This window comes from Pyrus communis, chromosome 12, assembly GCF_963583255.1.
Source record: "Pyrus communis chromosome 12, drPyrComm1.1, whole genome shotgun sequence".
NCBI lineage: Eukaryota > Viridiplantae > Streptophyta > Magnoliopsida > Rosales > Rosaceae > Pyrus > Pyrus communis.
In genome coordinates, this window is record NC_084814.1 from 24,312,894 (window position 1) to 24,329,021 (window position 16,128).

At 39.9% G+C, this 16,128-nt stretch overlaps 4 protein-coding genes across 4 annotated transcripts; 2 read left to right on the forward strand and 2 right to left on the reverse strand.

Moving 5' to 3' along the window:
- The first annotated feature begins 1,254 nt into the window (after nt 1–1,254).
- On the forward strand, nt 1,255–5,390 carry LOC137710817 (DEAD-box ATP-dependent RNA helicase 51-like). Its single transcript, XM_068449953.1, has 12 exons — nt 1,255–1,783; nt 2,044–2,229; nt 2,403–2,588; nt 2,937–3,020; nt 3,279–3,320; nt 3,508–3,585; nt 3,744–4,043; nt 4,294–4,332; nt 4,436–4,540; nt 4,673–4,741; nt 4,823–4,948; nt 5,082–5,390. The coding sequence occupies exons 1-12, from the start codon at nt 1,385–1,387 to the stop codon at nt 5,256–5,258; spliced, it is 1,791 nt and encodes a 596-aa protein (XP_068306054.1). The 5' UTR covers nt 1,255–1,384; the 3' UTR covers nt 5,259–5,390.
- Nucleotides 5,391–6,173: 783 nt separating this feature from the next.
- LOC137709886 (early nodulin-like protein 5) lies at nt 6,174–6,960 on the reverse strand. Its single transcript, XM_068448866.1, has 2 exons — nt 6,780–6,960; nt 6,174–6,514 (listed from the first exon to the last, which is right to left on the reverse strand). Exons 1-2 carry the CDS (start codon nt 6,958–6,960, stop codon nt 6,174–6,176), a joined length of 522 nt encoding a protein of 173 aa, XP_068304967.1.
- Nucleotides 6,961–8,247: 1,287 nt separating this feature from the next.
- LOC137711314 (uncharacterized) lies at nt 8,248–11,798 on the forward strand. Its single transcript, XM_068450543.1, has 7 exons — nt 8,248–8,409; nt 8,718–8,940; nt 9,161–9,284; nt 9,410–9,747; nt 9,935–10,856; nt 11,103–11,281; nt 11,459–11,798. The coding sequence occupies exons 1-7, from the start codon at nt 8,324–8,326 to the stop codon at nt 11,555–11,557; spliced, it is 1,971 nt and encodes a 656-aa protein (XP_068306644.1). The 5' UTR covers nt 8,248–8,323; the 3' UTR covers nt 11,558–11,798.
- Nucleotides 11,799–12,440: 642 nt separating this feature from the next.
- On the reverse strand, nt 12,441–14,185 carry LOC137711475 (single-stranded DNA-binding protein, mitochondrial-like). The gene is made up of 4 exons (XM_068450722.1): nt 13,863–14,185; nt 13,538–13,764; nt 12,752–12,852; nt 12,441–12,654 (listed from the first exon to the last, which is right to left on the reverse strand). The coding sequence occupies exons 1-4, from the start codon at nt 14,142–14,144 to the stop codon at nt 12,575–12,577; spliced, it is 690 nt and encodes a 229-aa protein (XP_068306823.1). The 5' UTR covers nt 14,145–14,185; the 3' UTR covers nt 12,441–12,574.
- Nucleotides 14,186–16,128: the final 1,943 nt, after the last annotated feature.

A 16,128-nucleotide genomic window follows, 5' to 3' on the forward strand; every position in this document is an offset into this window, starting at 1 on the left:
AAGGTAAATAAGAACCACTGGTTAGATGCATAATATGATATGAATTTCAAACCATGTATTTCTTTTCGAAAGCTCTTATTAGCACTCTAAGAAAGTCGTCATGCGCTACTCAAGCTTTCTTAATTAAAATGATGAAGTGATTATTGACCTAATTAGTAAGTTGAAGGCCTTGAAGCAGCAAAAGCATAATATTTAAGGTGAAATGCAGTTTATGGTGGGGAACCAGCCAACCAGGGAAAAGGCTCTGAGCCCCGTGCTTGAAGAGCTGCTGAAATGCAGAAAACAACTTTTCCTTGCGCACCCATGTATCTTTTTCCTTAATTAGACAAGTGGATTGACTAATTATGCTTGAAAGTTGAAATTAATGGGGGTTAATTAATATAATTAAGCAGAATTAAGGGCCGGATCAATAGAAGTGGATTGGCTTTATGTGTCGAGTGGCCTTCTTTGGTATTTTCATCCCTTCTTCCTAATCCATCAAATCAGTGGATCAATGCTATTAAAATTTGATCCAACGGTTAAAGTTATTATAACTTTTAAAGTATGCCCCAGTTTGTAGCCATTAGATCAAATTTCAATGACACGGCTGATTTGGTGGACAAGGAGGAAGGGATCCGGAGCGGATCCCTTTCCTTCATACACAATTTTTATTTTGTTATTTTTTTATTTTTATCTCGGATCAAACATATAGTGGGACACCATTGTGCTGATATTTTAAAACATTGAAGTAGCGCCATGCGAGAAAGTTGAAACATATGACGTGACTTATTCTTTCATGAAAGCGTCTCCTAGCTCACTTGCAAAAACATGTGTTGATGGTATATTTTTCCACTCTAGCCTCTAGGTAGTTTTCAAAGTAAAAATTTGATGTTTGTACATTATAGGTGAGGTTTGAAATAAAAAACAGCAAAATTTGGTTTTGCAAAAATACATTACCGCCCATAACTTTTTTTTGATAAAAGGATAAATAGTTTTTTCACCTCTTTTAATTGATATTTAGGGTCTTATCGATATGTAGTTTAGATTCAGAGAGAAAATCGGAAATATCCTCTTAGCGTTTTGGTTAGTGCTTTTGTTGGGCCGCTTTGCTTCAAAACTTGGAAAGTTTAACACAAGTGAGGCCCAAATTACTAGTAATAGTAACAGGCCTGAGGCATAGGAGTTTTGGGTTTGAGCCTGTTTGAACCAAGCATTCATAATTTGGGTGGACTCGTCCGAGTCGAGCGAGTACAGTTGCAGCTAGGGTTTAACAACTGACGCCCAAACCCTACCGAAAAATCTTCACAGCTACCATCCACCTCACCACCGCGAGAGAGAAAGCTCGTCTTCTTCCTCTGCGCCTCCTGAAACTGTAAAACCCTAATTCGTTAGAGAACCAGTTGCCATGACAGACCAAAACCTTCACGCGCCGCCGGAGGACGAGACGAAGAAGAAGAAGCGCAAGAGAAACAGAGCGAAGAAGCCGGCGGAATCGGCGGGTACGGAGCAACCGGAGCCCGAAAATACTAAGGGGGAACAGGCTAAGGGCGAGAGCGAGAAGAAAAGGAAGAAGGTGAAGAAATTGAAGGGAGAGGAACCGGAGGCTCAGAGCCCTGTGGAGGACAATGAGGAAGAAGAAGAGGAGGGGGAAGAAGCAATGGAGGAGGAGGAGGATGAGGAGAGGAAAGTGAGAAGTGGCGGCGGAGGGACTGGGATTATGAGCACGGAGTCGTTTGCTTCGTTGAATTTGTCTGAGAACACTTACAAGGCCATTGAAGAAATGAAGTTTCAGTATATGACTCAGGTAATTTACCGTTTCGATTTCGATTTCGGTAACTTCTAGCTTAATTTTTATGGGATTTCTAGTCTCTAATGATTTAAGGATTTGGGATTTTATACTATGAGTTACTTGGTCGAAAAGTCTGTTTAGATTCCAAGCGAGAACTTAGTAACTTCAGAGAATTTTGGGATTTGTACTTGATGAGAAATGTCTGTATTCGTTGAGATATCTAGTTGGAAAAGTTGATTTGGGATAGTTGAGTTTACAATGTATTACGAATGCAGATTCAAGCTAGAGCAATCCCACCGCTCTTGATCGGGAAAGATGTCCTCGGAGCTGCAAGGACAGGGTCTGGTAAAACTCTTGCTTTTCTAATACCAGCTGTGGAGCTGCTATATAACACACATTTTGCTCCTCGTAACGGAATGGGTGTTGTTGTGATTTGCCCAACACGGGAACTTGCGATACAGGTGAAAACCCCAGCAAATTGTTGTTTTTTGTATTAGCATGTTGAATTTTTTTTTTTCCAATAGCATGATGGAGCTTGCTCCTGTTCAAGAGAATTTTTATGACATCACATCCTGAGATTTACATTTGAACCCTTCATTCGTCCCTGACAATTTCTCCTTTCCAATTAATTCAGACCCATGCTGTGGCAAAGGACCTTCTAAAGTATCACTCTCAGACTCTTGGCTTGGTAATTGGAGGTTCAGCTAGGAGAGGGGAAGCAGAGCGTATTGTAAAAGGAGTAAATTTATTGGTTGCAACCCCTGGTCGACTTCTTGACCATCTTCAGAATACCAAAGGATTCATATATAAGAACTTGAAGGTACCTCACATGCTCACATCTATTCTTCGGGAATATTGTTTTAGTTCTTCCTAAAGATTTTCTAGTGGTTCTTTTGTGAAATGATTCTGATTCTACAGTTGACATTCTGATTCGAAGAAAATTCTACCTACTGTTTCCGTGACTTCAGAATATTCTGCTGTGGTTGTTAGTCCTTTTACTGAAATATTGAATCGTATTTTTGGATCCTATTGCAGTTTGTTGTTAAGTTAGAGAAAAGAATTAGCTTCTTGGTGTGGTTAAGCTGAATATCTTTGATTGAGATGTAGCGCATCATGACATCACAGAAATTTCACAATCTTTAATTTCATTGTTGTCCTGGACTTGCAGTGCCTCGTGATTGATGAAGCTGACAGGTTATTGGAAGCAAACTTTGAGGAGGAAATGAAACAGATTGTCAAGATTCTGCCAAAGGTAAACTTATTTAGTTTTCTACCTTCGTGTGACAAAGACTCAAGGCTGCAATCCTTAGATGTATCTAGCAACATAAGCTTCTGTTTTTTTTTATTTATTTATTTATTTTTAATAAGAGAAGCTTGAAGTTTGGTTTGTTGAGTCTGATTTTATCAGAAATCGGCCTGGATACTTTAATTTTAGGGTTTAGGTGCCATTTCAACTTGAATTTTACTTGGTAAAGTGCATTGGCTTATTGAATTGCTAATGGATGTGCAGGATAGGCAAACAGCTTTATTTTCAGCAACCCAAACCAAGAAGGTTAGTATCGTATCCTTATTGCACAGTAGCCAATATATTGCTTTCTGCATTGTTTTAAAATGTCTTGGCTTAAACACAGTTCAATAGTCCTCTAACTTTTGTTTCTTTGAGTCTAACACATCTTTGTGCGCCCCATTTGTTACATGAGTGCTTTGTTCTGATAACACTTTTCCTGTTAAACCTATAGGTTGAAGATCTTGTTAAGTTGTCGTTTCGAAAAGATCAGAAACCTATCTACGTTGATGTGGACGAGGGGAGGTCAAAGGTAGGAATCCTGTTTGATTATGTTTTCCCTTTTCCTCATTTCATATTCGTTGAATGTGCATATCTGTTATGCATTTAAGTTGACTTTCTACCCATATTTTTTATTTCTTGTGATTTAGCCCTAATCAGTAGAATCTGACTAGATTGTGTGCACTGTAGGTCACCAATGAAGGGCTGGAACAAGGCTATTGTGTTGTGCCAAGTGCTAAGAGATTTCTACTCTTATATTCTTTCCTGATAAAGAATACGTCTAAGAAAGTTATGGTCTTCTTCTCATCTTGTAACTCAGTGAAATTTCACTCCGAACTTCTTAGATACGTTAATGTGGATTGCTTTGATATCCATGGAAAGCAAAAGCAGCAGAAGAGGACAACTACTTTCTTTGACTTTTGCAAAGCAGAGAAAGGAATCTTACTTTGTACTGATGTTGCTGCTCGTGGACTAGATATTCCTGCTGTGGTAAATTTCCTTCTCCTTTCTGTAGCAGGCCAAAACTCACGAAAATTATGTTTACTTTTATTTTTCCATCATTCAATTATGTTACGTACCGCAATGAGTACGTTTATTCATTTCACCACAAAGGCAACATTCATCTTGATCTATCAGCCTCTTCCCAGACATCTCCCTCGTCCCCTCCTCTTTATCCTATTAGCAATATCTACATTATGCTCACGATAATCTTATGCTGCTTTCTTTCCTTTGCTTGTAGGACTGGATTTTGCAGTTTGATCCTCCAGATGAACCGACGGTATCTATTATTCCTTCTTGCTAACAGATTTCTAGTAGTTTTAGTATCTGGTGATTCTTCGTTGATGATGAATAACAGTGTATCATGGGGTATATGCTTGCAGGAATATATCCATAGGGTTGGTCGAACAGCTCGAGGGGAAGGTGCAAAAGGAAAGGCACTACTTTTCCTCATTCCTGAAGAGTTGCAATTCATTCGCTATTTGAAGGTATGATTTACAGCTAAAATGTTTTACAGAAGGTTGAATCTAAAGTAAACAATATATAGATTTCGGTTAGGTTTTCAATCTGCGGTGTGGGGCTTTTTCTCCATTTCAATCCATCTTCGTTCTTGTTTCCAGGCTGCAAATGTCCCCGTTAAACCATACGATTTTAATGAAAAGAAGCTGAAGAATGTGCAGTCTAAACTGGTAATTTCTTGTTCAATTGTTTTTCTTTGTCATGCAATAACGAGGTCCAAGGAAATTTATGTATTGTTTCGACTGATGCAGGAGGAGATGGTTCAAAACAATTACTACCTGAATAAATCAGCAAAAGAGGCGTATACATCTTATCTATTAGCATATAATTCACACTCTATGAAGGACATCTTTAACGTACACCGGCTTGATCTGCAGGTACCCGTCTTTTTCTTGATATGAAGTCATTTATCTTTTCATCCAAACCTTTTACTGTGTAAAGATAAGAGATTTTCGTAAGGAGAAACAGATTATCCGCACTGATATCTCATTGTTTGTTGCAATTGGACAGGCGGTTGCAGCTTCGTTTTGCTTTTCTAATCCACCCAAGGTGCATTTGAACCTAGACAGCAACAAATCAAAGTTCAAGAAGAAGATCCGTAAAGAAGCAGGTCGAAATGGATTCAGTGAGAGCAATCCTTACGGCAATCGAAAAGGCGGAGATGATAGACAATTTGTAAGGCACTAGAGGAGCCTTGTGTGTGCAGCAATTCTGCTTCTTTCTTCTCTCGTGCGACAGTTTTGTTTATATTCTACTGAGGCGTTGAAGCCGAAACTGAGACTGTAAAACGCAATTTTGATCGATGGCTTCATTGTGCTTCGTCTTCCCTAGTTATTACTGTGTAAATTAACATTGATGTTTTTAGACTTGGATTTGTCTTTGACATGTTATGATAATATCAATTAAAATTGCAATCCCGAAATCGTTTGGAAGTGCTTTTAAAATAACAGCAAGTGCTTTTAGGGAAAAAGCTTTTGGCTTTCAAAGGTACGTAAAAGTGCTTCTAGGAAGTACATAACCGGTGCTACTTCTCCCTGAAAACACTTCAAGTGTTTTTTTAGAATTGACCTGCACTTTTATCAAAGATTGGTTCAGTCATTTTAGAAATACTAACAAACGAGTCGTGACTCGTGAAAACGTTTAACCTTGGTCTTGAGTTGAAAATTTCCGAATAATAGATTTCTTAGTTTAGATGGTGTGGACTTAATACCCTTTTAAGTTTTGAAGTTCAGTTCCAAGTCTTCGATTATGGCTTTTCTCTCCAACTCATTGCGTTTCAGGTCTAAATTCTCTTCTTTTTTATAGTGCTAGTGAATCATACGATGGTGGCTTGAGAAGTTAAAAATATATTTGTGAATCTTTACGGCCCCCAAAAGGATGGACTATCATGACGAAATCATCCCTTAAAAAGATAAAAAGGTGAGAACGATTCAGGCATCCATCCCCATTTATACCAATCTATATAAAAATTATCACACTTAAAAAAAAAATTGAAATCCATAAATTAGTTCCAGTCTACACTCTTTAAATCTCAAAAGACCCAAATCAGACTAGGGGTACGTAAAAACACAGAACATTAAAAACCATCACATATCACTGCAACTAGAAGAAAAAGACCACAACAAATGACACAACGCAGAACACAAGAGTTGCTGCGGAGGAGATGGCGGCAGTTGCAGCTGAACCATGCTTCGGCTGCGACGGGTCCGTTGCGTTCTGATCAGCAGACTGAGGCGGGCTCGCCGGTTCCAAGACCTTGATGATCATCTTCTGCCCTCTCTCGCAGTGCCCGGCAACTCCGCTGATGAAGTAGAACAAACCGGGCCGGTCCAGTGTGAACGTAGTTGCACCATTGTTGGAGAAGAAGATGGGATGAGCAGAGTGGCATTTTTCGTACTCGTCCTTGGTCACCACCACCACCGAGTCCTTCGTGTAATTGAACGCTTAGTCCATGAAACAAAACATAGCAAAATGTTACTTACACTACACATAGGCAAGAAGTTTTTGATTTCGATAGAAGAAAACCCGACAATAGCTACTGACATCAGTTGCCCAAAATGGAGTGGATAAAAGACACATCAGTGACTGATCTGTCTTTATCCGTCCCATTAGCCTCTGATACGACATGCATTTTAGTCGTCTTATTCTATGCAACTAATAACAGTGATTATCATTATTTTTTCTTGACGTGACTAAAGAGTGACTTACATAGAGTGTCGTCGACCTTGAACCGGTTTTTCGACGCCCATTCGTTGTACATTTGTTGGCTCTTCGATTTCGGGACCTCCCATCCACTCTTGCCTCCAACTTCAAATTTGGTACAAGATACAAAAGGGACGTGGAAGGTAGAAAGAAGAAGAAAGAAGAGAAATACTTTGGAGGTTTCCATTTGGATTGTGCAGGGAGCTCACTCTTTGCCTATCAAGAACAAAACGAGCAGTATAATTTGATGGAAGTGGGAGGGAGCACTGCAATTTATATTGTGCGGGCGGTAAAAAGAGGTGAGGCTGCGGTAAATGGATAATTAGTTTTTTTTTACTGAGGGTGGGTAAAAAGTGAGGATTCTTTGGGAGTAAAGAGTGGAGGTGGATGTAGCCGTTTGAGAGGAAAACAAAACCCTTATCTCTCAATCTTTGACTTGGTACAAATGTTTTTCAAATGGCAGCTGAGGTGATGAGGTTGTTGAGTCAAACTAGCTTTCTTACCTCAGTTCAAATTTCCGGATATATGGAATATAGAGTATCTTAGAATATTGTTCGGAAAAAAGAAATATGGAAGTGATGTAAAATACGTAGTTTAGTGATGACAAAGAGTCGTGTTGGATGACACGTGAATGTATCTCTTACTGTTTAAACCGGTAATGTTACTTTAAAAAGTTGAAAAGGAACAACAAAAAAAAAAAAATAGTTATAGAGATGAGAAGTCTTTACTTTCAATTATTATCTGGTTTTCATGTCAATCCCGATCTTCTTATAATATATAGAGACTCTAATATTTTCTTACAAGATAAGGTGGGTGATATTAGACATGTAAAACGAGAATACTGAGAAGAGAAGACATAATTTGCACTAGAAAGAAGGGGGGGGGGGGAAAAAGCTTTGAAAAGTTAAAAAGGAATAACAACAAAAAAATAGTTATAGAGATGAGAAGTCTTTACTTTCAATTATTATCTGATTTTCGTGTCACACCTGGTCTTCTTATAATATATAGAGATTCTAACATTTTCTTACAAGATAAGGTGGGTGATATTAGTCATGTAAAACGAAAATACTGAGAAGAGAAGACATAATTTGCACTAGAAAGAAGGGGGAAAAAAAAGAGAGAGGGCAACAAGGGTTGAACCCTAGAAGTAGTAGGGTTCGAGGCATCGAGTGAGTCTGGATCACCTTCTCATATCCCTGATGCTGCATAGTTGTAGTCGAGCCTAACAACGTAGGCTTGTTACCGAGTAGGAAATTAAAGTGATTGATTGCACGGAAAAATAATTGAAGGAGTGCTTCTCCAATTACGCCTTTTTCACTTCTTCGGTTCGTCAGCTTTGCCTAGCCATCACGGTCCAAATCTTATTGGATTGGACCAAGTTCTACCGGCCCAACCCAAACTCTCGTCGAGACACCAGGAGTCAAGTGCCTCTAATTCACCCCAGCGTCAAACGACGTCGTACGTCACTGCGCTTTGCGCTTGCTAGGTTCTGAGCTCTGAACGCATTTCATAGTTTCTTCTGGAAAAAAGAAAGAGAGAAGAAATAAAAGATGTCGAAAGATTCAGAGAAAAAGTTCCACTTGATCATGGACAAGCTATTTTTAGCTCCCAAATCTACGCCCAGCTCCGCTTCCAGGTTCGTTATATATATATATATATATATATGTATGTATGTATGTATATCTATTATTATATTTATTTTCAATTGCGGCCTTAATTTTCTCGCTCGTTTTCCGTTTGTTTCCAGAGAAAATGCTGCAAATAGGATTTTTATACTTGTTAGAGTTCGATTCTGCTTATATACAAACATGATTATCAAGTGCTTGAATAAAATTACGATAAATCGATTTTCTTTTTATTCGGATTTTATGGAAATTTTGATGTAATTAGTGTGCCAAATCATGGAATTTCTTTGATGTCAATCACTTTTTTTTTTTGCTGAAGTTCGTCTGGCGTACAAACCTCGAGAGGCAAAAAGCGAGCAAATCCCTCATCCGCATTGGCACTGGTGGAACCGAAATCGAGAGGCGATAGAATGGAGGTCTCCCGGCATTTTTCAGCTCCGGCTGTGGCGGCTCATGCTCCGCTGTGTAGGCCGTGGGACCGTGGGGATCTTATGAGGAGGGTAGCTACATTCAAGTCCATGACTTGGTTTGCCAAGCCTAAGGTTAGAATTATGTCTTCCAATATAACATGTTTTGTAATGTTAGTGTTTACTTGTTAGCTTACGAAAGTAGCTCCAAATAGGTGAATAATGCGGTCTGGAAATGAGCTCCTGGTTCTGTCTTTGTTGTTTTGTTATGTTTCGTTTGCAGTGGAGCCGTTGTATAATACAAAGCTTTAATTTTTTTGGACGCACAAACAACAATTTCGCCAATTTTGAACAGGTGGTGAGTGCTTTAAATTGTGCAAGAAGAGGCTGGATCAATGTGGATGCAGATATATTAGCATGTGAATCGTGCGGGGCACGCCTCTTCTTTTCTACTCCGTCGTCTTGGAATCAGCAGCAAGGCATGTTATGTTTCTCTTTATGTTAAATCTCCCGCCAATTGAACCCGTGCTGTAAAATTAAGTAGCCATACATTGTAATTATCTTATATTCAAAGTAAAGTTAACCTATTTCCTGTGTTTTCCAGTTGAGAAGGCAGCTTTGGTGTTTAGTTTAAAGCTGGACAATGGGCATAAGATACTCTGTCCATGGATTGACAACGCATGTGATGAAACACTGGCAGAGTTTCCACCTACGCCACCTCCAGTTTTAGTTGATAAGTTTAGAGAACGCTGCTATGCCCTTTTAGAACTCTCAGTTCTCCCGGTGATTTCGTCTTCAGCCATTGAGTACATGAAGAGCCCTCAGCTCGAGCAATTTCTTGGACAGTCTTCGATGTTTTATGGCAATGGGTCTGGAGAAATTTCTAGAACAGAACATTCGGACAACGAAGGCAATGCAGATTCTGCCAAGTTATATTATCAGGTATGCACCTGTTTAGTTGCATGCCTTTTCATGTACATCTTCATTTGAATTTATTTGTGCATCACTGTTTCATATCTTCTGACTCTAATTCTTCACACTAAGTCTGTCTTATCAGTTTCTAGCATTCTTGCTTTCTTCATGTAGCCCAATGACGTTTTAAAGCTTTTTTTTTTTTTTTTTTTGGCAGGCACAAAAGCTCATAAGCTTATGTGGCTGGGAACCTCGTTTACTACCTTACGTTGTTGATTCTGGGAACAGACTGAATCATTCAGCTACCAACAGACAAAATCCGAGCATCAGTGTGCACTCTGCTAGTAATGATGAACACAAAAACGCTAGTGCTTGTACCAATATACAGGCTGAACACAATTCTGTTGTTTTAGACTGCAAGCTTTGTGGAGCCAGTGTTGGATTATGGGCATTCTCTACCGTTCCACGGCCTGTGGAATGTTTCAGATTAGTTGGATATGCAGAAGTAAACTCTGAAAGTCATTCTGGAACCCATGATTCAAATGCTGAAAGTCGCTGTGACAGTAGGATAGATGTTTTAAATACTGGCGTAGATGGTGCAACATTGTCAAAGGACAGATTCTCAAATTTAAAATTGACAATTGCAGGGGGTCCTCCACCTACAAATCAGAACTTCAAAGCAACAATTTCGTTACCTGTTATTGGTCAAAATTTAAGGGCTCGGATTTCATATGATTCTGAATTGAGAGATTGTTTGTCTGTTCGCCAGGAAGGTATGCAATCTGATTCCCAGATGGAGAAAGAGGAAAGTCACTACCGAGAAAATGCAGAAAATGGTGGACTGGAGAATTCAGAAGTGAGTGGCCCTGGAACCCCTGATGCGAACGCCACACATTTAAATGGTGAAATGGACAAAAGTGATTCACCTGTGATGGTTTCTAGCAAGGGAGATTTGTTACATTCAGGAACCATTGTAGAGCACAGCGAAGAACACGAGTCTCCTGGTGTTCCATCTAGCTTTGAAGCCAATGCAGATCTTAACAGCTCCAGAACTGATCCCGAACCCACCTCAAACCAGGAGGCTAGTGAAGACACAGTGCAGATTCCTGCAAACAGTGAACTTGTGGCCGGCAGTAGTGGTAAGCAATATTTATTGCTTTCTTGTTGAATGCAACCATTAAAGTAAACTACATAGCTTTTGCATCTGTTATATTCGGTCCAACTCTAACCTCAAGCTGATAATTGGTTTAAATTTTATAGTAAAAAATGACGTTAGCAGCCTGTATTTCTATGCAAACGCGCCCTCTCTTACTCTATTGTCAGTGATAGAATTCCCCTATGATATCAAACTAGGTTTTAATAATTTGCTTTGTCTATTCTTCCAGGGAAGGACCTAAAGCATGTAGTGCCAGGTAGCCTGATGGAGTTTGATCCTATCAGGCAGCACAGATATTTCTGCCCTTGGATTGCATCAACAGGTAATGGGGCACCTGGATGGAAACAAACACTATCTGCTTTACAACGTCAGGAAGGCGGCTCTCCTTCATCTGCATCCATAATTAAGGTATTTCTGAAGCCCACTTCAACTGTCCTAGTGATATGCTAGGGTTCTATTCTATATGTTGATTGAGTTGGGCAGCGCCCTTCTCAGCCTATGTTGTGGCCTGTCTGTGTTCTTACACGTATATTCGGGTTTGGTTTCTGAAGAGAATCATCATTTGATATTTGATCAATCATGCAGGTTGATGACCCTATCACTTCAATTAGAAATTTTTTCATGTCTCCATCTCCGAAAAGAATGAAGCCAACTGTTTTAACAACTCGAACTTCTGAACAATAAATGAGTGACTTTTTTGTTGCCAAGCAGGTCCAGGATTGGCCGATGTTAGAGAGGTTAGACTGTAACGTCTCCATTCGAAAGTCCCTCTCGTGGCATTAGTCCCACTCGAGAGCTTAAAAATGTTGTATTTACGAGATCAGAGTGTAAAATTCCTGTATCGCTCAAGCTGCGCTTGAGCGATAAACCATAACGTTCTTATGATTTTGATAAACATAGCAATTGAAGTTTTGGGGGATAGAAATTGATTTAAGACTGCTACAAGATTTTGATGTACTGATGTCCGGGCACTAGTCATTCACTCTCTCCCACTCTTCATTGAGACTATCGACTTCCAAATTGCTTCCTGTCTTCTTTGCGAGCTCAGCAGGCGCAACGCGCAACGAAAGATCCTACTCCGCCGTGCTGAACGTAACGAAAGATCCTACTCAGCTGTGCTGAACGTAGCTGGGCATAACATTAACGAACTCTTTCCTTCTATAGCTAGTGCCAGAAGCACCACTGGCAAGACTACCAAATCTAGCAGCTCCAACCGGGGCATCGTCTTCAAGTAGCCCGATTACTATCCGTCCAACAGGTTCTCCGCCGATGGATATATCAAGAAATGCACACTCCGTCGGGATTCTATCAATGCAAGTAGCAGCAGCGCGAAGTTTCTGCTGCTTGTTCATTGCATCTATGTTCAATTTTCTTATCCGTAAATTATAGTAGCTCAGAATACCGCCTTGTAAAAAGAATGCAATGTAAACACACAAGCAACACTACAAAACGATGAACAAATTAACTTTCGGTAGTTCTGAGCACGTCAAAAAACCGAATTAAAAAGAGAGACGACTGTTGACACGGAGTTAGAAGCGTAACGGCTTTGTTTGGAACAAGAAAACTCAATCAGCATTGATCTTTCCTTCTCCTGAGTCTCAATCTCAACCACTCGATATGCAACAGAACGTTACTTACAAGGGAAAAAAATTGGACTTTCGTCGAACAAATCTTACAGCTTAAAAGTTGAAACAAAGCTTTTTAGTAGTAGCCAACACGTTTGAGCCCCCATTTTGGTGATTGCTCGGCACCATCACCTTTACCCAAAAACACAAGCCGACCTGCGAATTACGGGCAATAGAATACATCAACATGATGAGAAGCAAAAAATATAGATGTTTAGGTTCGGTGTATAATTTTAAATAGGCAAGTACATACCGTTTCTGCGAACAGCAATCTCTCTAACTCGTCGAACAAGACCACTAACCGGATCAGTGAAGATTTTGGTCTCCAGATTACCTTCCAAATATAGAATCGAACTGCAACATATCAAATTTCAATATGTTATTGCCAGTTGCAGAAATGATTATAACTCCAAATAACAAAACCAAAGTTCTGAACTCGAGGAAGGAGGCCATGATCGTGATAAGAAAGAAGCAGCGGAGTTAAGTTATGACAAATTACGCAAAACAGAAAGATACTTTGCAATGACAAACCAGAATGCTATTAAACTGCAACTTTAAAACCGAAGCCAACGAATCTGTTATGTACTTTCCTCTCCCCTGTTGCCATCTTTCCTTCAACCAACGAGACCCCGAACCAACCAAGCAACTTTCAGTTTTCATCACGTCCAGAATTAGGGCAACTCAAACAACTCTTCTTCCATCAACTTGATGCATCCCAAAAGACACTAATTCCCACTCCCTCTATACGTCTCTACCTGGTCACTACGTTACAAATTCGACTGATTCCAGCAAACCGTACTTTCTCCCTAACGTTCGATTTCGAATCAAATACCAAAAATTGCTCATAAGGCACTAGCAAATCTCCCTGATCACATAAAAGCTAGTCCAATAATCCATTTTACACACAATTGTACAAAAACGATTCATCCTTTTTTCGGAAAACACGATCTGCTTTGTAAACATGGTCATATATCATACACAATCAGAAAAAGTAACACAAATTGGAACATGATAACAAGGTGAAGAAAAATCCTCTCACCCAGGCACAACATTCTTCATGGCAATCATGCTAAGCCGGTCCGGATAAACACAAACCCGGTGCCACTGGACGTTGCAGCGGTTCGCATACTCCACCGGGTCCTCATTATCCAACGGCCGCCGGTTGTTTCGAATCCCGCCGGTTCCAACCGAAAACATGGTGACGGTGGTCCCGCTCCTCAGCTTCTTCTGCAGTGGACTCTGCCCCACCTGCCCGACCAGAATCGCCTGCACATATACACCATTAGATGCACAGGATCAAAACCCTAAATCCGTAAATTCTGAGACTCTGAACTATCGAAACGTGCGATTGAATCGAAATGTACCTTATAAATGCCGGCGTCGAGGCCGTTCTCGAGCGGGTTATCATACATGAAGTTTCTCCGATTGGGTTCCTCGGACGGAGGCGGCTGTGGGGGGGCGTCGCCCGGGGCTGACTCTGCCTCCGAGTTGAGAGGGTTGGACTCGTCCGAGTCGGAGCTGTCGCTGCTGGAGGAGGAGGCGCCAGTGGTGGTGGTGGTGAAGCGCATGGAGAGTAAAGTCCGGGACTTTGCTTGCAGAGAGCGAGAAAGCGTCCTCGAGAGCGTGGCCATGGAGGAGGAAGCCATTTTTGTTGAGAGGAAAATGGTTTCGGCGGTGCAAATTTCAATTCCCTCTCTTGATTTTTGAGGGGTTTTGGTTGGGGCAAGCTTAAACCCTTTCGGGCTTTGGAGGCAGAAAGATTTTTTTGGGTTTTAGACTTAAGCCCAAGCCAATTTTTGAATTGGGCCTATCTTTATTTACCCAAGTAAAAGGAAGAAGATAAATGGGCTAGGCCTAATTAGCGTGGACACGGGTTATTTCACATATGTCGTTGAGTATATATAAGCATATCACTCATCACATGACACTCAACAAGTCGAAAGTTCTCGACAAGATGGATGCCACTTGCATATTTTGTCCAAGCTGGAGTTAAAAATGTATTAGTCGTGAAGAAAACTAATCACTTGGAATCCTACCAGCCTTGTGGATATTAAAAAATATAAGTTTTCTTCATGACTAATCCATTTTTTACCTTTCCATACAAAATAAGCAAATCTATTTACCGTTCAACACTCATTGAATCTAATGCTTTATTCAATTCAAGTCAATTCTAGACACCAAACGAGGCTTTTAAATTGTTTAGAGAAATATGTGAAACTAAAAGCGTAAATATTTCGGTAGCTAATCATCCTTGCTCATATAACTAGCCTAAATTAGTATTGTGTATGAGCTATGGTATCTAAAATCATATCACTTTTGGTGGCTAATTCGGCTTAAGATACACATTAACTCAGAGAGGCAAAGTCATAAAGGGACTAAGATGGATATAGGCCTATTCTGATATTTTTTTAATGCTAAAATGTCAATGTTATGCCTATGAGTTTCAAGGTTTTTCCTTAGGGCTTTAATCTGATATTTTCCTTTTATTTATTTCATTGAGTTTGATTTGAGGTTGGTGGCTCTTATGAAGTAGGCAATTCGTTGCTTGTGAATTTTGAGAAGGGTGGAGATCAGTGGAGGGAGAGAAAGAAGGAAAGAGGGGTGAGTTTTTTATTCAATTAGAGTCGTGATACTGGTTGATGTTGGCTTGGGGTTTGAGTTTAAAAAAGATGATGATAAGGATGACGCCATACTAACCCAAATGACTGTGTTCAATTGAAGGAAGATTTGTGAAAAACATGTTCATTTAAGCAACATCAATAGCATGCAATTAACAATTAAAGGCGGAATCATGCTTGTATGCACTTAAAACAAAACATTTACCCATGAACTTCAAAGCCTAGTAGATAGGTGAACCAAGACTCAACTCAAAACAAAGTGAGTTGAGAAATCAATACCTTTGTAGATTCCTCTTTGCATAAGCAAAGGCTAATCACCCAAAGAGAGGGCCTTCATTCCTTGCATCTTAGATCCATGGATTTGGATGGATGAAAAGGTTTCTCCAAGTTCCCAAAATTGAAAACCTCTAAGTCTCCACACCAAGGCATATTGTAGAAGAAATGAGTGACCTTGGAGGAGTTTGATTGCTAGATGATCCCTCCAAGGTGGCTGAAATTTTAGAGAGAAAGGAGAGCTTGTGTTCTCATCCTTTCCCCAAAAATTACCCTTAATGAATTTTGGCTATAAAGTCATACTTATTCCTTAATTCATTTGAGTGGCAAACTTGTAAATAAGTCCAAAACCACTCCTTCTTTAACATGGGATTTATTGGGCTATTTGGGCATTTGTGAATCATTATTCATTAAGTTGTCACACAACTTAAGTCAATGGACTTGACGTTCGAAGCCCATTGGGCCTTAAGGTCCAAAACTATCCCGAGGTCTTTTAACGAACTTATTCGTTTGATTAATAATCATATTAATTCATCCTTGCCATAAATAATTAAACCATTTAATTATTCTTACTCATCTCCGTTGAATCTTCAATCTCTACCTTACACAGTGTACGATCCATTAGGTTCCTTTTAGCGAGGCAGTGGGCGATTCAAACTCTTTCAAATCGATTGTGAATTGGAACTTACTTTCAATTCTCCCGTTAGTGATAATACACTTTTAGGGCTTCCACAAACCA

Excerpts from the sequence above, each read along its gene's own strand:
- LOC137710817 (XM_068449953.1), top strand. The coding sequence starts at position 1,385 with ATGACAGACCAAAACCTTCACGCGCCGCCGGAGGACGAGACGAAGAAG. Across the intron at positions 4,742-4,822 it reads AGAATGTGCAGTCTAAACTG|GAGGAGATGGTTCAAAACAA; the intron begins GTAATTTCTTGT and ends CGACTGATGCAG. Across the intron at positions 4,949-5,081 it reads TACACCGGCTTGATCTGCAG|GCGGTTGCAGCTTCGTTTTG; the intron begins GTACCCGTCTTT and ends GCAATTGGACAG.
- LOC137709886 (XM_068448866.1), bottom strand. The coding sequence starts at position 6,960 with ATGGAAACCTCCAAAGTATTTCTCTTCTTTCTTCTTCTTTCTACCTTC. Across the intron at positions 6,515-6,779 it reads CAAGGTCGACGACACTCTAT|CGTTCAATTACACGAAGGAC; the intron begins GTAAGTCACTCT and ends TCATGGACTAAG.
- LOC137711314 (XM_068450543.1), top strand. The coding sequence starts at position 8,324 with ATGTCGAAAGATTCAGAGAAAAAGTTCCACTTGATCATGGACAAGCTA. Across the intron at positions 9,285-9,409 it reads GTCTTGGAATCAGCAGCAAG|TTGAGAAGGCAGCTTTGGTG; the intron begins GCATGTTATGTT and ends TGTGTTTTCCAG. Across the intron at positions 10,857-11,102 it reads ACTTGTGGCCGGCAGTAGTG|GGAAGGACCTAAAGCATGTA; the intron begins GTAAGCAATATT and ends CTATTCTTCCAG.
- LOC137711475 (XM_068450722.1), bottom strand. The coding sequence starts at position 14,144 with ATGGCTTCCTCCTCCATGGCCACGCTCTCGAGGACGCTTTCTCGCTCT. Across the intron at positions 12,853-13,537 it reads ATGAAGAATGTTGTGCCTGG|TTCGATTCTATATTTGGAAG; the intron begins GTGAGAGGATTT and ends GATATGTTGCAG. Across the intron at positions 12,655-12,751 it reads GATTGCTGTTCGCAGAAACG|GTCGGCTTGTGTTTTTGGGT; the intron begins GTATGTACTTGC and ends CGTAATTCGCAG.